At 38.5% G+C, this 20,986-nt stretch overlaps 1 protein-coding gene across 1 annotated transcript in view; it reads right to left on the bottom strand.

The window, feature by feature from the left end:
• The window catches only part of LOC143234973 (PHD finger protein 21A-like), a 59,152-nt gene that overhangs the window by 21,060 nt on the left and 17,106 nt on the right, over window positions 1-20,986 (bottom strand). The window contains exons 6-7 of the mRNA XM_076472671.1: window positions 20,738-20,911; window positions 7,016-7,208 (exon numbers count right to left, since the gene is read on the bottom strand). Coding sequence (XP_076328786.1) covers window positions 7,016-7,208; window positions 20,738-20,911 — 367 coding nt within the window. The remainder of the gene's footprint in view (window positions 1-7,015; window positions 7,209-20,737; window positions 20,912-20,986) is intronic.

Raw genomic sequence — 20,986 nt, 5'->3', positions numbered from 1 at the left:
CCCATTTGTATTCATGGCTTTAACAATCCAGTCAACAAATGTGAAATATCCAGAACCTTGCAAAGTTATAATTTACATACACACAATTTTAATCTGTTATCTGCCAGTCACATGCTCTAAGTAAACATATCTGCAATGTTGCAAGTCTTTTTTTTTTCTTTGGAAATAAAAATTTTGAGCTTTACATCCAGAATGAAATAGCTCCAAATTCGTGTTAGATTCTGTCCTTTATAATTAATGAAGTGAAAAAAACACCTAAAAACGGAGGTGCTTGATTAGTTAATGCATCTGCCCTAAAAGGGAGGAAACAAAGTCAAACTAAAAGTTATATTTTAACCTTTTTTATCACTCATTACTTTTTTTTGTTTCACATGAAATTTATCTTGCATATGAACACTTTCAGAGTGAATTTTATATCTATATTAAAAAAACCCATCAAATTGATAATTAAAAATTAATTCATTATTATTACAGTGCAAGATATTCATTTCTTGCTTAGAAAAATTAATTATGTGATGCAAAGTTAATAAATTAATTTTCAGTCATCCACTGGAAGCTGTTTTATGCCTTTTATAGCTACACTTCATGGATTCTTTCACTACATCAGACGACTTTTATATTATGTTCTTTTATCTTTCATTGATAAATATACTCATAATTGTGTTTTAGTTTACGCATAACTTTAAGTGTACTCTTAGTTAAACTGAATTAAGTTTTAAATTTTTCTCACTGTTATACCCATTAAATTACATATAAAAAAACTAACCAATTTTCTTTCAATTGCAGGAGATGAAAACAATAGGTAGGATAAAATTCTTGCTCTACTCTATGAAATCAAACCACATGTATTTACTCACATATATCATAAATTTATAAGTGATTCCTTGACAACGCATGTGGATAGGATAGTCTTTGGGGTAAATATGGAAAAATGGATAAGATTATGCTACCCAGGCACACATACTTAAGAGAGCAGAGGATACAATAAAAGGGGGCTCACATAGATGTAGTTTCTGTGGTGCATGTAGGAGCTAATAATGTAGGAAAAGGTAGGTCAAAAGAGCTACTTAATATGTACAAGGGGTTAAGAGAGGCATTTCAAGCAAAAGACCACAACTTCATTCTGTCAGGAATACCAACTAGTGAAATTCTGTGATATTGATATAGTTATTTATGATTCTTATTTTTTCAAAATGCATGTATAAAACTAAAATATTTTGTTTTACATTCTCCATGTGTGAAATGTGATAAGACTTAGCAAATTACAGCAAGAAGTAAATGAGTACACTGTTCATAACTAGAAGAGATAATTGTTTTCTATACTTTTTTTATTTCTTGTTCTATGTTTTAAGTAAAGTAATCATAATTTAAAAGTAACAATGTATACACATATATAATGTATTATAACCAGGGGCGTAGATTTTTACACCCGATGGGGGGGATGATTTTGCATCCACTTATGTGGACTCTTCAATTTGCAAATTGGTAAACTCTGATTACAAGAACCTGAAAGCTGTAAACATGCAGTCACAGAGTAATCTTGTTGCCACGATACTTCAAAGTTCCCATGTAGGTTTGTATAAGTGAGATGTCGTGAACAGTTTTCAAAATGTTAAAAGAATAAAGACAAATGTGTCACAAATTAACTGCCACATGAATTTATTCCTGCACACTGCACAGTATAAAAGATGGCCATTATACTTGACAAGGTTACTACTAACTTTCATTGCATGAATTATGTTTTCAAATAATAATAAAATTAGTAATTACCCTTGATAAGTTCATATCTACTGAAAAACTGTTCATGTTGTTTCATAAAAATAATTAAAATGTCTTTGCGAACTCTTGAAAATTACACATCAATACAATGTAGCACATAATCATTCATACTTTTCATTGAAGTAAGATTCATTTAGTCCTCTAGTCTACATGTTCCCAAACGTAGACCTCCTTTGTGATGATCTGTTTCTGAATTCTTTCATAAGCTCTTCTATATTTATCTTGTCGATCTCATATTTGTGAGTGTGACAAACTTCCACATGGTTGAGGCGACACTAAGACATAGTTGACCTTAACCACGTCTTCAACCGTCTTAATGCAGAAATGCAACATTCACATTCGCAGCTGGATACTGGACATACAAGCAAAATTTTCATGAGAAGAAACACTTCACTAAACATCTGCTGGCTTGTTTCATGCATTTTACAGTAAGCATCCTTTGCACCTTTCAGAGATACTGGTTTTGTTGTTCCTTTGAACATGGGCAACTGAAACTCGAGCCATTATGCAGAGATTTCTGGATAGAAGTTGATAACAAAGTTATCAATCTTGCCAGATGTGATCATGTTCTCAAGTACCAGATAATGCCTCAAGTCATTGTTGTCTGCATTGAATCTAGTGGTCAAATGTTCTATGACAGTGTCCACAAATTCAAAATATTGGCTTCTGTAGTAATCTCTAGCTGTTGCAGAATGGTGTGCTGAGCCATCACCTGTGATCCTTCTGGAGGTCTGCAAATGTGTGGTAGTTCAATGGGTACCAGATCTAAAGAAGCTACCTTTTTCTCATCTTCATCAAATATCTTGTAATTTTCCTCTGTTCGCAATACCCACAATTGCTCAACTATCATTGCAGATGCTTCAATCATGCCAGATACTGTTGCTGATTTTGCTTGGAAAGCACAGTTTAGTTCCTCTAATGCAGCTAATGGATGCTGAGAAATCAACAATTCTAAAACTGTCTTTCCTTTGTCAAATCTATCCGGCAGATCTCGTGCTTTCACTGCTACATCTGATTTTTCATTTGCTAATTCAGACAAAGAATCAACAATGTCACTGTAGTGATCATTAGCACATGTAATTGCAGATAGGCGGCACAACCAGCGTGTTGGACACAGTGGGCGGATGTATTTAACTGGACCATTGTGGCTGTCTGACGATTCAATATTTTCAAAGATTGTCTTGTATTTGCCTGACCTCTGAAGCAAGACACCAAGTTCATGTACCCACTGGATAGAATCTCGAACACATTCACAAGCTTCAACTGCATGTTGCATTATTAAATTAACCTTGTGTGCTCTGCAGCGAAAAAACAAACTTGACAGTTGCTTCTCTTTTATTTTTGCCTGGCATCCACTGTACGCACCACTCATGTTAGCGGCTCCATCATAAGTTTGTGCTCTTAATCCTGACAATGGTAAATTAAGTCTAGTCAATACATCAAGTATAGTCGAGGATATTGTTTCACCAGTTGTATTGGAAACACTGTACAAACCAAGAAATGTCTCATGGATGTTTCTCATCTATGTATCATACACATATTGCTTCCTGTTCAGCACCTGTAACATCTTGAGCGCCATCAACCATTAACGCAAAGATTTTACTTTGCTGCACTTTGTGTGCTATGTTTCTCAGTATTTGATGGCTGGACATCTCCATTATTTTATTCTGAGCCTGGGGTGATGTGAATGTGGTTTTCTTTGACAAGTAGGCATCAACTCAGGATCTTCCTCTTCCAGGAGCTTCATTAACTGCAGGAAGTTCCCCTCCGTATCAGTATGTCCACATAATGCTAAACCTTGACGCAGTAAGAAACGTAAACTATTTTGGCTGGACAGTCACTGGAGTTATATCAAGTGAACCTTCTGGAGATATAGCAAATCTGTGCTGAGAGGAGGGTTGGTGTTCCTTGAATTTCCGTTTTGGCTTTTTCCAGTGGCAAAACCGGTGGATATGAAGGTATACTCCACTGGCCTCTCCAATTTCCCTGTAAAAAGGCCACTATTTTGCACCTTTGGACAATGTAAGCATATGAAATTTTGAGTCTGATTGTCGAAGTGCAGCCCTGGGAGTTGTTATTTTGAGATTTTGCTTTCTCTTGTGGTATTAGCTGTGCATCTGGATGATATGGTCTTTCCACACTGTATGTGTAAAGTGTCAGATTTTTCATTACTGCACAAACTTGTTTGACAACTATGTGGTGGTTCATGATGTGCAATAGTTGCACAAGCATTTTCAGACTCGTCCTCTGATGAACATGGTATTTCCTCTGTATTGCAAGTTTCTGTTCCTTTGCTTGAGATTGTTGGATTATCTGCATTGTCACTTTTAGTACTAGTAACTGGCTTGCAGAACTGTCTAATATCAGAAAGTTTCAGACACTTGCTTGTCATAATTGGAATCTGTTTCCCAGATGACTCAACAAGCTAAAATACAGTCTTTATTGAAAAACTCTAATGTACAATGAACAAAGATAGAACAGAATGGAAGTAGAATTGAACTGTACAATGTATTTAAGTCAAACTCGCGAACCTCAGAGTGATTACGGAGTCGACTGATCGCCTGGGCATCGCTGGAACAATAATGTGTGCTAGTTACAACACAAGTAATTGCAAGTTTCTTGAAAAATACTTAAACAATCACAAATACATTATATTCCTGTTAAAGCTCATCAAAAGGCAAACACGTTGTGATATAATGTCTATAAGCATGTCTATTAAATAAAAATACCTAAAGAAAAACTAGCAATACAATTTGAGTGGAGACTTCAGGCCACTAAAATTGCTCCATTTGTGGTCTAAATATACAAGAAAATATAATATTTTTACTATATATGATAAGAAAATATATTGTTCTTTTACCACAAAGCACCAGCTCTTTATTAGAGGGAGGTGATAATCTGAAATTTCATGTGTTAATGAGGGCCACAAACACAGGTCTAATAAGCCCTGCTGTGAAATCAACGCTCAGACTAAAGAGAGCAGAGAGGGTGTGATGTAGGGCATGTTTGGATCCGAGCAGCCTGAACCTGTCGTTAACTGTACAGTAAACGTACACTATGGTCAGCAGCTTCGGCAGCTAAGGAGAGTAAGGCGTTCGACAATAAAACCAGCTAGACACACAAAAGAAAAAATGGCATAGAAAAACCTCACAATATACCCAAGATTGATGCGACTACAAGCTACAAATGGCCTGCTAGATCTAGATCACAGGAGTTTATGCTTGGAAGTAATATTTTCAAATTTAATGCTCTGTTCAATCTGTTGGGATGAAAAGTTTACTTAATCTTACACTACGTACAAGACATAGGTAGATTCTGTGATAGTGCTTGCAAGCCTTGCATGCATAATTAGGACTACTGACTCATACTTACGAACTATCGCTTAGATCGAAAAGCTTAGAAGCACGCCTATATTAAAGATGTACATTTCGGCTACTAAAAAAGCCTACACCCTTGTGCAAATTAATTGAAACAAATGGTCATTTTACAATATTTTCAGCATGGCGGCTGGTGTAGGCTTGCTAGACTCGTTTATTTCCTTTCATATTCATTTTTTCACACAGACAGCATCATTAGCTGTGTTTCGCAGTACGGTTGATCTATTTTTGGGATATATGACGAAATTTTGAGGAATAATGCATAATTCGAAATTGCGTTAGAAGAGCAAAGAGACCAATCAAAAAACAACTTCTTACCAACTCAATGAAGAAAGATCAGTATCAATGGGGTCTGAAATACAAGAACTGGATGCAAAAACAATGGAGGAAGGTGTTATTCAGTGACGAGACTCATTTCTTCGTACATGGTGAAAGAAGTCTGCATGTTAGTAGATCTCCAGGTGAGAAACTTAAATCCCATTGAAAATCTTTAGATGATTTGTAAAGAAAAACTTTGAGGAAAAGACTGTACTATGAAAGATAAGCTAATTGAGGTCATAATTGAGGTGTGGTACTGCAATCCAAAAATTAGTAAATATTGCAGTCAACTCATGGACTCGATGCCAAAGTGGATTAATGATCTTCTGAAAAGTAAAGGCGGTCATATGATGTATTAATTTGCGAGTAATTTTTGGATTCTCAGAAATAAAATTGAAAAAATTGTAATTTTCCATCTTGTTTCAATTAATTTGCACAAGTGTGTACATCTAGGCTTAATTATGTAATTCGATTGGTAAGAACACGAGAATCACAAGAACAAAGACACAATTTGTAAGCCTGTAATGCAATAAAACAATTCAACAGACCAAACTGTAGGGGTGGATTATTGTATGCACCATACCCCCCACCTAAAATGAAGGGGGGATATATTCCCCCCAGGATCTATGCCCCTGATTATAACTGAAACATGGCTGTATTTTACAAAATACTAGTCCACTGGAACACAGCAGAGACAGGTCATTTGTGAAGGCCAATTTTATATTATTGGATTCAGCAACATGAGTGCATGTGTCCCATGTCATTGAACTTTGTAATGTTACTTAAGCACTGCTGAAAAGTCAATAAAATACCAAAAACTTTAATATATATATAATTTTATGAGATTTAAGTAATTTAGACTTAACACTTGTGGTCTTGTGTTACAACTTCTTGTAACCCTAGAATGAAAAATGTATAATTTATAAATATTTTCTACTTTTTGTGATAGTTTCTTGTTCAGTCAAACTGACTGAACCATTACAAAGAGACAGTAATGAAAATAACAGATAAAACAATTTTGTTCTAAATGAAAACAATCAAAAATTATCTGGAGGATATTTGAAGGTTACATAAATTCTATATGCAAAATTTGACAATTTTCTGATGCCTAAAAGTATGTTTAATCTTAAAATCAAAATAACTTCACATGTTGCATACTCAACATTCAAAAATAAAATGTATAAGCAAATAAAGGAAATACTGAATTAAAAAATGTTAAACATAAATAAAAAAACCTGTTACTTTTTGTATAAATGACTTGAAACATTTACTGATAACCTGCCAAATTTTGTAAAGATAGATATATATTTTAAAAAGTTACAGCATAATTAATTGCTTTATGGTTACTTTGGGGAATACAGGTTGGATGGAATCCACCCACCCACAGTTAAAGGGTTAAACCATCCAATAACTGATATATGATTTGACTAATACAACACAAATGCTTCTCGCATATTACTATACATATAAATGCATTTTTAGCCACAGATGATATAAATATATGAAAGATTGTTCAGTGAAAACAACTGTGTTTAACTAACCCCTCGTCCTTTTATGAGGAGGACATTTTCCCTCCATATTCAAAAATTTAGCATTCTTTCTTTTCTCCTCAAGTGCTGCATTTGAGAATTGTGGATTTGCTGTTGTGCGTCTCTTCCTTTCAAGTTTTTTGTTCTGTAGTTCAGACAAGGCATCTTTGGTCATTAATCCAAGAGCAGCCATAAAGTTAGATTTCTGAAATGATTAAAGAAGTAAAACTTATGATGAAACTTTGCAGAATGGATAGCAACTGGCTGTTGTGGACAAACAAGTGTAGACAACGAAGTTTTGAAACACTGTCCTCTACACTTGTCTCTTTACAACAGGCAATTGCTATCCATCCTACAAAGTTTCATCAGGAGTGCTCTGCCTAAACAATCTATCAAAGATATAAATCATATATTGAAGATAAAATTTTTTATTTGGCTTGTAAAAACTGAAAGTCAGCTTAATTTGAAGATTAAGACATTAATTTCCATTTTTCAAAGTCCTTTTTCCTTAACAGATACACATGATCTTAAAAATTCTTTTTAATTTCTAGTTTTGTATATAGTTGAAACAAATCAAGTACAAAGAGAAAACTTGAAGTTCAGTTTTTCTACGTATATGAAAAAACAAATTTCTTTTTTAGCATTTTTTAACTGCAATAAGTCTTATATGTATGTGTATTTTGTTGGATGATGAGAGTAAAAAACAAGAAATTTTGTATACTTTTATTACTAAATAATTAATTTAGATTAAAATAATAACTAGAGCTTTTTACACAACTGAAAAGCACATTCAAAAACTAACTATATACAACATATTTTACAAAATATACAAAATTTTAAACGTGCTAAAAATTTAAGTGAACTTTTACACAATAAACTGAAGTACAAAAAATAAAAATACGTTTCAGTATAAATGTATTTCAAATATTTAAGAAGAACTTTTAGATTCCCCTGATTTAGTCTTGTTTTCTTACTTAAAGTCTCATGACATCATAATAAAGATTTACTGCAAACAGTAGAAGTGCAAAGAAGGTTCATGAAACTATGTATAAGCTCTGAACTGAGGAAGTACAGAAAGCCCCAGTGCAGAGCCGAAGTCCTTGATGATGAATGGGATCTAGCATCGTTAAGGCCGAGGGTCTGGCAGAGCCATAGACCAATGATCCATATTTGAGTTTAGATTGAATAAGAGCAGAATATATCTTTAGCATAGAACATCAATCCGCTCCCCAAGTGGTGGAAGAGAGGACACGAAGGATGTTCAGAGCTCTTGTACATTTGACCCGTAGCTGCTTGATGTGTGCTATAAAGATCAGTTTATGTTCAGAGATAAGCCCCAAGAACTTCATCTCAGGGACCATGAGCAACACAACTTCACCGATAAGGAGTTCAGAATCAGAGTCAGTACCCCATTGGCAGCAAAAGTGCATGCAAGCGGTTTTAGACAGAGAGAAGTTAAAGCCATTTGCTGGGGTCCACTTCAGTAAACGATCAAGGGTAGTCTGTAGCAGCTGCTCAATATACCTCATGTTCGACGACCGACATGAGATGTGAAAGTCGTCTACATAGAACCCGTTTGTAACAGTAAGAGGGAGTTGTTCAGTGATGGCATTAATCTTTATACTGAAAAGTGTGACACTTAAAACAGCCCAGAGGGATTCCAAGTTCCTATAGAAAAGAAAGGGAAAGTGTCAAACCCACATGAACTTGGAATCTCCTGTCAATTAAAAATTTTTTTAATAAAAATGGGCAAATGGCCACATAACCCATATATATGGAGGTCTTGCTAAATGCCATTTCTACATGTTGTATCATTAGCCTTCTCAATGTCAAAGAATATTGATACAAAATGTTGTTGTTTGCAAAAGGCTTCTCTCATTGACATTTCAAATCGAATCAGGTGGACCATGGTGGAGCGCTGTCATCCAAACCTACACTGGGTGGGCGAGAGGAAGTTGTTTGATTCGAGTAACCAAACAAGATGAGCATTAACCATCTTCTCTAATGTCTTACAGAGACAGCTCATCAAAGCAATTGGACAGTAGTTTGAAGGAATCTTGGGATCCTTCCCAGGCTTAGAAAAAGGAAGGACAATAGCCTGATGCCAAGCATCAGGAAAAACATTCTCCTGCCAGATCTAGTTAAAAACAAATAGAAGAATAGCAAGAGAAGCAGGAGATAGATGGTGCAGCATGTCATAGTGTACATCATCAGGTCTAACCAATGTACTGCCAGACCAATGAAGGGCCAATTTGAGTTCCACCAGTGTAAAGGGATGATTAGCTCAAAAAGAAAAAGGTGATCACTCTGCCCAAGTCTTCATGGCTAAGAAGGTGATGGAAGAAGCAGAAGTTCTAGATACCCAGCAAAAGCTTTCACCTAGAGAAGGGGTCACCAAACTTTTTTCACAAGAGGCCAGATTACTTGGGGAATGAGAAGCTACAATGAAAAATCTCTGTGAAAGACTTAAAGTTTAGGATGCCACATTAGCCATGTGGGAGTAGCATGCAATACACATATATAATAAGAAACAAACAGAAATACAACCAACATTTTTATTTACCAAAAGGTTATCAAAGAAGGTGGCATTATCAAAAACAATTGTCACATCGGACATAGTGAGTACATATCTGAATTTCACTTAGCCGCAAAACAGTTAGTGAGACTTATGAAACTAGCGTTTGGCTTTCAAAATATCTTCAATGTTCAGTTTTGAATTGCTGCATCCAGTCATTAGAATTGCTTTCAAATATTCATCAGTCAACATTGATTGATCTACCAACTTGACATACTTCATTTTTGAAAATGCTTGTTCACAGACATAAGTTGTTCCGAACACTGATGCCATACCAGATGCAAACTGCTTCAGCTTTGGAAAATCATCTTCAGGTATACAGCTGTAAAATTCAATAAGTTGTCCTTCTCTGTGCTTTGCTTTCAACAAGTCATTTCCTTGCAAATCGATGACCTCCAGCCGAAGTTCCACTGGCACGTCATTAATGACACAAGCAAAAGGATTCTGAAAAAGGAGAATGTCACTTTTGATTCTGTCGAGATCCAAAAATCTGTCTAAAAATTGCTTATTTAAATCAAATAATCTTTTTCTGAAACTCCAGGTGATTCCAGCATGAAACACTGAAAATTAGAAAGGTTTCCTCCTTCCAAATGTGCTTCAAACAATGACAGCTTTCTCCAAAATCCTTAAATGATTTTATAGAGATCACAGACAAGGTTATTCTTCCCCTGAAGTTAAGTTCAATTCATTCATGTGGGATGTGATGTCAATCAAAAATGACAACATTGACAACCAGGTTGGATCCGACAGAAGTGGAGCTGCTCTATATTTCTCGATAAGAAATATATCTATTTCTCTTCTGAGCTTATAAAAACAAGACAAGACTTTACCACAACTGAGCCACCTCACGACCATGAGATAAGGCAAGTCACAGAAATCTGAATCAATTTCTTCAAAAAATGCCTTGAATAGGCAATGATTAAGTGCATGACCCCGAATGAAGTTCACTACAGAAATTACTGGTTTCAGTATGCAAGAAATATCTAAATCTTTTCCACAAAGTTCTTACTGATGTATGATGCAGTGAATGAACCGAGCTCTTGGGAGTTGAAGATCTTCCAACTGTTTCCTGATCAGCCTCACCAGACCCTTCTTTACTCCAGCCATGTTTTTCCTCCATCAACTGTTACACCTCTAAGCTGATTCCACTGAAGATTATAGTCTTGCAAAGTTTTATGCACTTCCATGAAAATGTCTTCTCTAGTTGTTCTTCTGTGCATGCTGCAAACTCATGCCAACTCTTTCGTGATCCGAAAGCCCAAATTAACTCCACAAATGAACACGAGAAGCTGTGACGTACTCGAGAGATCAGTAGACTCATCCAATGCCAGAGAATACCATTAGAAGTTTCTAGCTTTTTGTCATATGTGTAATGCAATGTTCTCTCCAAGTTCTTCTGCTCTCCGTACAACTGAAGTTGCTGAAAGGCTGATACTTTCAAAGAAACTGGCTTTTTCAGGACACATATGCTGCTTCCATCATACACTCTTTGATGAAGTTGCCATCAGCAAAAGGGTTTCCTCGCTCTGCCATCCTATGCACTATTTTGTAACTTATATGAGTGACAGGTTCATTTTCAGCAAACGTTCTCGTGAAGAGATTCTTTTGAGATTCAAAAACACGTTTCATGGATTCAAATTTCTCAGAATGGAACTTTCATGAAAATTTCAAGTATGTTGTTAGATGTTTTGTTTCATAGTGATGCCAAAGATTGTACTCATTCAAAACGGCAACACTTTCGGTGCATATCACACAAGTAGCTTTCTGTTTTTTTGTTTCCACAAAGAAGTACTTTTCTCCCCATTCTTCATTGAAAGAACGACACTCAGAGTCCACTTTTCTTCTTTTAAAAGCAGCCATAACGATAAGTGAAAAAAAACAGGATCTGAAAATGAAAAACATAGAACGCTGTGAGAAAAGTATTGTACTGGTCCACGAACACACAAACAAAATATATTGAAACGTATGTTTGCCACAACACCTACCTAAGACCAAGTTATGAAAAGCGCATAACCCGACTACTAAGAGAAACAAGCTTGCTGAATCAGTAACCCTAGGCTGCTGAATTTACAAGACGAGTCGAAAGGATGAGGGTTAAGTCTGTACGTGTTGACGAAATCCTAATGCTTTCAAATATACGTGCCTCGATATGAATAAACGGGCAGCGAGGATGAAAGAAGAATTTGCCTATTGTTTAAAAATGTGCATGACAGACTTGTTTCTTTTTATCATAACATCTTGTGTTTGCCAACTTAAAGCAACCATCGGTGTGATTTATTTTGTTATGACAATCAGATATTTAATGAAATGTCACTTTTTATTTTCAAGCAGCTAGCTGCTGGCGGGCTGGACAAAATGACCTCGATGGCCATATCCAGCCCACAGGCCATAGTTTGGTGATCCATGACCTAGAGTATCAGCAATGCTCCGGGTTTCAGCTACTTCCTGGCCATCTGAGAGTAAGATCGAGAGGGACACAGAATTATATTGCTCACTGACTTTTCGAATCTTGTCCCATATGACTTTGAAACTGGTGGTAGAAGATATGCCAGTTGTGAACTTAATCCAAGATTCCTTCTGGCTTTGACCTCTTACTCACTAAGTACGTGCACGGGCCCACTGGAAAGTGATGCAGTTCAAGAGTGTGGGATATCTACAGAAAGTATCCCAGGCCTCTTTCTGAGCCATGTGGCAAGCAGGATTCCACCATGGATGGATGGATGAGGATATACTGGAAAACGTGTCGAGGTTTCAGTAATACACTGAGCAGCTGCTCGTAAAATACAGTCAGATACTGCTGCAACACAGTCATCTATTGATGGCTTACAGACGAGGGCAGGATCAAGTTCTGCAAAAGCAGTGAAAGAGGGTGAGTTTGCCTGATCCAGCTTCAACCAGGGCATGCTGGTAGGGTGGAAATGACAACAGCTTATCTCTCTAAAAATTACAGGAAAATGATCATTGCCTTTTAGATTATTGTCAACCCTCTATGAAAAATGGGAGAATAATGAAAGGGAGCAAATGGAGAGATCAATAGCAGTAAAGGACTGACTAGGTGCATGAAAATAAGTTGAAGAACCAGTGTTGAAAAGAGAAAGATTGATTGATTGATTTAGTGTTTTATGGCACAAAGCAGCGAGGCTATCTGCGCCAGACATTCGGCAAAAATGTAAAAAAAATAAAAAAATAAATAAATGTAGTAATAGACATAAATGGAAATGAAGGTAAAACAAAAAAGTATAAAACCAGTGTTGACACCTAGTCTACAATGTTAAGATAGAAGGCAGAGTATAAGAAGTTGTAAGGTATTTACTCTAGCAAAAAGGTAATGATCATAACCCGCCAGGAAGACTAACAGGTAAGTTCAAGAACCACCATCAATCACCTGAAGTTGGCCTTTCCAGTCCTGGTTCCGGGTTATGTGTCATAGCAGCTATTATCAAAATGTAAAAGAATAAAAGTTTTAAAAGACACTCCCAAAATCGTAATAATGAGTAACCAAATGTCCAGAAAAAGATAAAAGTCAAGTAAATGGAGTAAAATTTGTAAAAGTAATTGAAGATAAAAGAAAAACGGCAATTAAAACAGAAAATGGCGTAAAAACCAATGTTGACATCCAGTCAACAAATTTGTAAAGGACTACCTGTAGCAGAATGGTAATGATCATAACCCGCCAGGAAGACTAACAGGTAAGTATAAAAACCACCACCAGTCACCTGAAGTTTGTCTTTCCAGTCCTGGTTCCAGGTTATGAGTCAATATGGCCAGTACTAAAAAGTTAAGTAGTAAAAGTGTGAAATGATATGCAGCAAAAGTATAATAACAACTCGCCAGGACGAATAACGAGTAGTTCAAACGGATAGTTCAAACAGTAGCGTTAGTCACCTGAAGTTGGCCTTTCCAGTCCTGGTGTCGAGTTATTTAATGTTCTGGCCATTTTCCAATGTCAAATTGAACGAGAGACAATAAAACTGTAAAAAAGGAACCACAATTAAAAAGGTGTAATGAATAAATATGCAACACTTAAATGAGATTAAAAAGATTAATGGCCGTTAAAAAATTAAAAACGTTATCAAGGTGAACAGTGTCACTATCACCAATAAAATATTGCCGTCGTTGATAATTGTAACGATGGCAAGAATGTAAAACGTGGCTGATAGTGATTTGAGTGTTACACAAACTACACATTGGTGCATCACTTCCAGATAAAAGAAAATGATGGGTTAAAAAACTGTGACCGATGCGTAGCCTAGTGAGAACAACTTCCTCCTTCCGAACTTTACGGAAGCTAGATGGCCAAAGTCCAATTTTGGGTTTGACTTGAAAAAGTTTGTTGTCGCGTTGCTCACTCCAAGTGGACTGCCAGCTGGCACGAAGCCGAGCCTTGAAGACAAGACCATAGTCCACGTACGAAATAGGCACAGGGGTGATAGAGCCGAAGCAGATAGATTTAGCTGCCATGTCTGCAAGCTTGTTCCCGCGAATACCAACATGGCCTGGTATCCAGAAAAACTGGATTGAAGTAGCTGCTAATGAGAAATGGGCCAGACGGTTTCGAATAGTAGCGAGAATAGGATGTGAGCTAACGTGTAGCGATTCCAAGGCAAGTATAGAACTAAGCGAATCAGTATAAATAGTGCAGTTGGAGTACTGCTCAGCTGCAATATGATCCAGGGCAAGAGATATGGCATACAGTTCAGCAGTGAACACAGAAGCTGTAGATGGGATTCTGCGTGCAACTACTGACCCATAGCAAACCATAGCAGAGCCCACTGAATTACCTGATTTGGAACCATCTGTATAAATGGGAACTGAATGATTGTTTGAAAGATATTCATTGAATAAAAGACGGTACTTCCAATCTGGAGTATCTGCCTTTTTTAGGTAACAAACAAAGTTTGAAAGCATACAGTAAAAGATAGTTGCAAACGGCGAAGGTGTAGAGAAGGTTCATGAGATTCAATGTATATACTTTGAACTGGAGAGGTACGGAAAGCCCCAGTGCAGAGTCGAAGTCCTTGGTGATGAATGGGGTCCAGCATCTTTAAGGCCGAGGGTCTGGCAGAGCCATAGACCATTGATCCATAATCGAATTTCGATCTAATAAGAGCACGATATACCTTTAACATTGAACAGCAATCTGCCCCCCAACTGGTAGAAGAGAGAACACGGAGGATGTTCAGTGCTCTTGTGCATTTGACCCGAAGCTGCTTTAAGTGTGGTATAAAGGTCAGCTTACGATCAAAGATAAGCCCCAAGAACTTGGTCTCCGGGACCACTGGCAGCAAAACTTCACCGATATGAAGTTCAGGATCAGGGTGAATACCCCGTCGACGGCAAAAGTGCATGCATACAGTTTTGGAGAGAGAGAAATTAAAGCCGTTTGCCAGAGTCCACTTCCGTACACAATTGAGGGTGGTTTGTAGTTGCCGCTCAATATATCTCATGTTTGATGACTGACATGAGATGTGAAAGTCGTCGACATACAGCCCATTCGCAACAGTGAGAGGGAGTTGTTCAGTGATGGCATTTATCTTTATACTGAAGAGTGTAACACTCAATACACAGCCTTGAAGGACTCCAAGTTCCTGTACAAAAGAACGGGAAAGTGTCGAACCCACACGAACTTGGAATCTCCTGTCCATTAAAATTTTTTTAATAAACATGGGTAGATGTCCACGTAACCCATATGTATGGAGGTCTCGCAAAACGCCATACCTCCATGTTGTGTTGTAAGCCTTCTCTATGTCAAAGAATATTGATACAAGATGTTGGCGGTTGAGAAAGGCTTCTCTGATAGATGTTTCAAGACGTATTAGGTGGTCTGTGGTGGAGTGCTGTCGACGGAACCCACACTGGGTGGGCGAGAGGAGGTTGTTTGATTCAAGGAACCAAACAAGACGAGCATTAACCATCCTTTCTAATGTCTTACAGAGACAGCTCGTCAAAGCAATTGGACGGTAGTTTGAAGGAATCTTGGGATCTTTCCCTGGCTTAGAGAAAGGTAAAATAATAGCTTGGCGCCAGGCATCAGGAAAAACATTCTCCTGCCAGATCCAGTTGAAAACAATCAGAAGGACATCAAGAGAAGCAAGAGATAGATGGTGCAGCATGTCATAATGAATATCATCAGGTCCAACAGACGTACTGGCAGACCGATGAAGGGCCATTTTTAGTTCCACCGGGGTAAAGGGACAATTATAGTCAAAGAAACAGTCAGTTCGAAAGGAAAGAAGTGATCGCTCTGCCTGAGTCTTGATGGCCAGGAAGGTGGAGGAACAAGCAGAAGTGCTAGATACCCGGCAAAAGCTTTCACCTAGAGTGTTAGCGATGTTCCGAACATCAGTCACCTCCTCACCATCAGAGAGTAAGATCGAGAGGGGGATAGAATTGTAGTGTCCATTAACCTTTCGAATCCTGTCCCATATGATCTTGAAACTGGTGGTAGAAGATATGCTGGTTGTGAACTTAATCCAAGATTCCTTCTGGCTGTGACGTTTTACCCACCTAACATGTGCACGGGCCCGTTGGAAAGCGACACGGTTTGAACGTGTGGATATCTACGAAAAGTATCACAGGCCCGCTTTTGAGCCTTCCGTGCTAAGTGGCAAGCAGGATTCCACCACGGACGAGGATATCGTGGAAAACGTGTAGAGGTTTTAGGAATACACTGAGCAGCTGCAAGTGTAATACAGTCAGTTACCGCTGCTACACAGTCGTCTAGTGATGGCTGATTTACGATGGCAGGATCAAGTTCTGCGAGAGCAGTGAAAGTGGACCAGTCTGCCTGATCCAGCTTCCACCAGGGCACGCGGGTAGGGTGGCATCGACCACGGGCCAGTCTCTCTCAAAAGGATCGGAAAATGATCACTGCCTAGTGGATTACTGTCAACCCTCCATGAAAAATGGGAGAATAATGAAGGGGAGCAAACTGAGAGATCAATAGCGGTAAAGGACTGACTAGGTGCATGAAAGTAAGTGGAAGAACCAGTATTGAAAAGAGAAAGATTGTGATCAGAGAGCATCCGCTCTACAGATCGGCCCCTCCCATCAATAATAGCACTTCCCCAGCGGGGATGATGTCCATTAAAATCCCCTAGGATTAGAAATGGAGATGGCAATTGTTCAACGAGAGCATCAAGATCTGATTGATGATATGTCTCTCCAGGGGACAGGTACAGAGAACAAACTGTGATGGTATGACCCAAGAAAACACGGATGGCTACAGCCTCCAAGGGTGTGTTGAGTGACAAAGACAGGGTGGGCACGTGTTGATCAACCAACAGTGCCACCCCTCCATGTACTCGACCATCACACAACCTGTCATTTCTGTACAGAGAAAACTGCCGAATGGAGACAGCATCAGCAGTTTTGAGAAATGTTTCTTGTAAAGAAAGACAAACAAGATGGTAGGAAGCAATCAGCGTTTTGATATCATCCAGATTAGAACGTAAACCTCGACAGTTCCATTGTATCAAGGTGGCCATTTTTTAAGAACGGGTCGGTGAAGTGGTTGGAGAACCCTTCGGTTTACGACCATGTCTTTTTTCTTTACTGTCTTTAGTCGGAGAAGGTCTATCAACCTCCATGGATCCTGCTCTGGATTGGGTGGGCAGGTTTTTGTTATTGGAAGGGGAATCCAGCGACTGAGGACGCGAACGAATAATTGTTTTGTCTCTTGTGGTGGGAGAAAAAGATGTATCAGAAGAAACGCCTGTATTTGAAACTGAAGGACGTGGATCTTGAGGTTTGTTGGAAGGTATGGGAGAAACAGAGATGGGTGTGGAAGTCGATTCATCAACTTTTTAACCACGGAGGTCAAAAGGCTTTTCATTTGTTTTGAAAACGATTCTCTTGGAGGCACAGAGAGATCTGTCTGCACTCCCACTGTAGTTGTGGAATGAAGTGCAGCAGCATATGTCCGAGATGGAGTTGTGGATAGCAATTTCCGAGCTCGGGATAACTAATGTTATGTATCGTTTTCAAATGCTGCACCTCTTTTTCCTCCAACCATTTCGGGCAAGAACGAAAGTAAGAGGGATGAGAACCATTGCAGTTGATGCAATGTGGGTCCATGTCACATTCATATGCATCGTGGTCCTTGTCACCACAGCAAGCACATGTCAGGGAACCACGACAAGATGTCTTTCAGAGGCCGAATCTCTGACATTGGAAACATCGAAGAGGGTTTGGTATGTATGGCCGAACCCTGCAAATGAGATAACCTGCCTTGATGGTGGCAGGTGCACGTGGTGAAGTAAATGTTAAAACGAGGGTATTTGTTGGCAGTGTAACTCCATCTTTGCGAGTGGAGATGCGCCTCACTGCAGAAACTCCTTGAGTGGAGAGACAAGCGAGAATCTCCAACTCAGGAACGTTCTTCAAATCCCTCTCAACAATAACTCCTCGTGAAGAATTCAAGGTAGCATGGGGTGTAACCTGAATAGGTATATCCCCAATTGCCTTTGAATTCAAGAGGAGTTCACTGTGTTGGGATGTGGATGTTTCAACTAATATGTCACCAGATCGAAGTTTCTTTACTGACTTTGGAGAGCCAGCAAGTGCCTCTAGTCCCTTTTGAATAAAAGAAGGGGACATTTGCCCTAAAGGTTTTTCCGAAAGAGAATGTAATATAAGAAAATGAGGTACGTGTGTTACTGATGTTGAAGATTGCTGTTCTGAGTATTTAAGACGTGGTCGCTTACCCATTGACTGTTTTTTTACAATTTTATTTAAATTTTTTAGAGGATCCATAGGAAAAGGAAAAAAATTCGGTACCCACTGACCCCACCCACCATGGAGCCCTACAAGGGGACGCACTACAAAGTCACGCAAGGACAATGCCGCAATGCCAGGGTTTCGTGAGCACTATACCCAAACACCAGCATCAGGCACAATGTCCACAACACCCGTTGAGAACTTCCAATACTGGTACTTGGTTGACTCTAGCCCAAGTGGACCAGCCGATTGACTCAAGGGGGGCCACCCAAAGGCCGCCCGTCTACAGGAATTCGAGGCGAAAATGGTGTGTTTGGGTTGGACCCCTCAACCATCAGGATCCTCTCCTCCCCTTCACGGGTCGCCACGCACTGCAAACACGTGGGTGAATGTTTAGATCCCAGAGAAGGTAACCAGATAGAACAGAACCTTCCCTGAGAGGTCCCCTCACCACGTTCAGGAATCCACACCGAGGGGTAAGAGAAAGCTTGTGATCAGAGAGCATACACTCTCCAGAGCACCCCCTCCTGTCAATATCAACACTTCCCCAGAGGGTATGATGTCCATTAAAGTCTCCCAGGATTAAAACGGGAGATGGCAACTCTTCAATGAGAGCAGCAAGGTCTGATTGTTCATATGTCTCTCCAGGCAACAAGTAGAGAGAACAAACAGTGATGGTATGACCCATGGGAACACGGATGGCTATGGCCTCCAAGGGTGTGTTGAGTGACAAAGACAGGGTGGGGACATGCTGATCAACCAATAGTGCCACCCCTCCATGTACTCGTCCATCACACAGCCTGTCATTTCTGTACAGAAAAAACTGCCGAATGGTGACTGTATCAGCAGGTTTTAGAAATGTTTCTTGCAAGGAAAGACATACAGGATGGTGAGAAGCAATCAGTGTTTTGGTGACATCCAGATTAGAACGTAATCCTCCACAGTTCCATTGTAGCAAAGTGGCCATTTTTAATTATGTGTAGGCCAATTGAGTGGAGAACCCTTCTGTTTACGACCACGTCTTTTTTCCTTACTGTCCTTATTCGAGGGAGGTCTATCGACCTTGATGCATCCTGCCCTGAGTCGATTGGACAGATCTTTGCTGTTGGTGGGGGAATCCAGTGACTGAGGATGCGAATGAATGATTGTTTTGCATCTTGGGGTGAGAGAAGAAGATGTATCCGAGGAAATGCCTGTACTCCGAACCAAAGGATGTGGATCTTGGGGTTTGTTGAAATGTATACAAGGGACAGAGATATGTGTCGAAGTTGATTCATCAACTATTTTAACCAAGGAGGTTAAAAGGCTTTTCATTTGTTTTGAGAACGATTCTTTTGGAGGCACAGAGAGATCTGTCTGCACTCCCACTGCAGTTATGGAACAATGTGCAGCAGCATATGTCCGAGATGAAGTGGTGGACAGCAATTTTCGAGCCTCAGGATAAGTAATGCTATGAATCGTTTTCAAATACTGCACCTCTTTTTCTTCCAACCATTCTGGGCAAGAAAGAAAGTAGGATGGGTGAGAGCCATTGTAATTGATGCAACAAGGGTCCGTTTCACACTCATAGGCATCATGATCCTTGCCACCACAACGAGCACACGTCAGGGAACCATAACATGACATCTTTGAGTAACTTAGAGGAGAATAAAATGGGAACATTTAAAATATTTTAAAGAAAATTATTTGTTTGTTCTTAAATTTCATGCAAAGTTACACAAGGGTTACCACTAGCCGTCCCTCATTTGACAGTAAAAGATTAGTCATTACCACTGACCACCAACTCTTGGGCTACTCTTTTACAAAAGAATAGCAGAATTAACCATAACATTATAATACACCCACAGCTGAAAGAATGAGCTTGTTTGGTGGGATGGGTATTCAAACCCACAACCCTCAGATTGCAAGCCAAGTGCTTAACTGCCTGGCCCTGCTGGGCCGTAAAGAAAAGAGAGTTAAATGCAAATATGTAATTAACTAAACATAAACACTCATAGACACATGGAATAGTTCTTTATTTCAAAAGTAGTTTACACATATAGTTGGTTTTGTAAATATTTAAAAATAAACATAGGATTTTGTAAAAACAAATATAAAACAACACTTTAAATGTTTAGCCTCGTTAGCAGTTTAAAAGCCTTCATCAGACTATAGTGTTACAAATGCAAAACACAAAACTTAAAAGAAAATAGGTTTGATCCACTATTCAAATTATCTGTTGACATGTGTAAAATGTGAAAAAAAAAATTATGTCATCCTGTTTACCAAACTTTAACGTTCTTTAAAAAAAGATTTACTGAATGTACTTAAAGCAAGTATTTAGGACAAAATTTTTTATTTAGTAAGAACAGTCCTTCTTAAGATTTCTATAAAGCATTTTCATTAAATTATATGCAAAAGTAAAAAAAACAACACACATATACAAATAAATATATGTATACCTTTTGTTGTTCTTTTGGTGGTGTTTTTTGCCTAGGGTAAACAATTTTTAGATGTGAAACAGAGCTAGCAGGTTTCAAAGTTGTAAGAGGTTGGCTTGCTGAAGTTGTTACAGGCTTTGACTGTCCTTGTATGATGCTGTTATTAGATAGAGATATTGTCTGATGACTTACTGCCTAAAAACAAGCAAATATACTTTAATTATACATATATTGTTAACAAGTTAGGTTTTATAATATTTTTATTGTGTG

The sequence above is a fragment of the Tachypleus tridentatus genome, chromosome 12 (genome assembly GCF_004210375.1).
Source record: "Tachypleus tridentatus isolate NWPU-2018 chromosome 12, ASM421037v1, whole genome shotgun sequence".
Classification (NCBI taxonomy): Eukaryota; Metazoa; Arthropoda; class Merostomata; order Xiphosura; family Limulidae; genus Tachypleus; species Tachypleus tridentatus.
The sequence above is the reverse complement of the archived record's forward strand: the minus strand, read 5'-3'. Positions and strand labels throughout refer to the sequence as shown.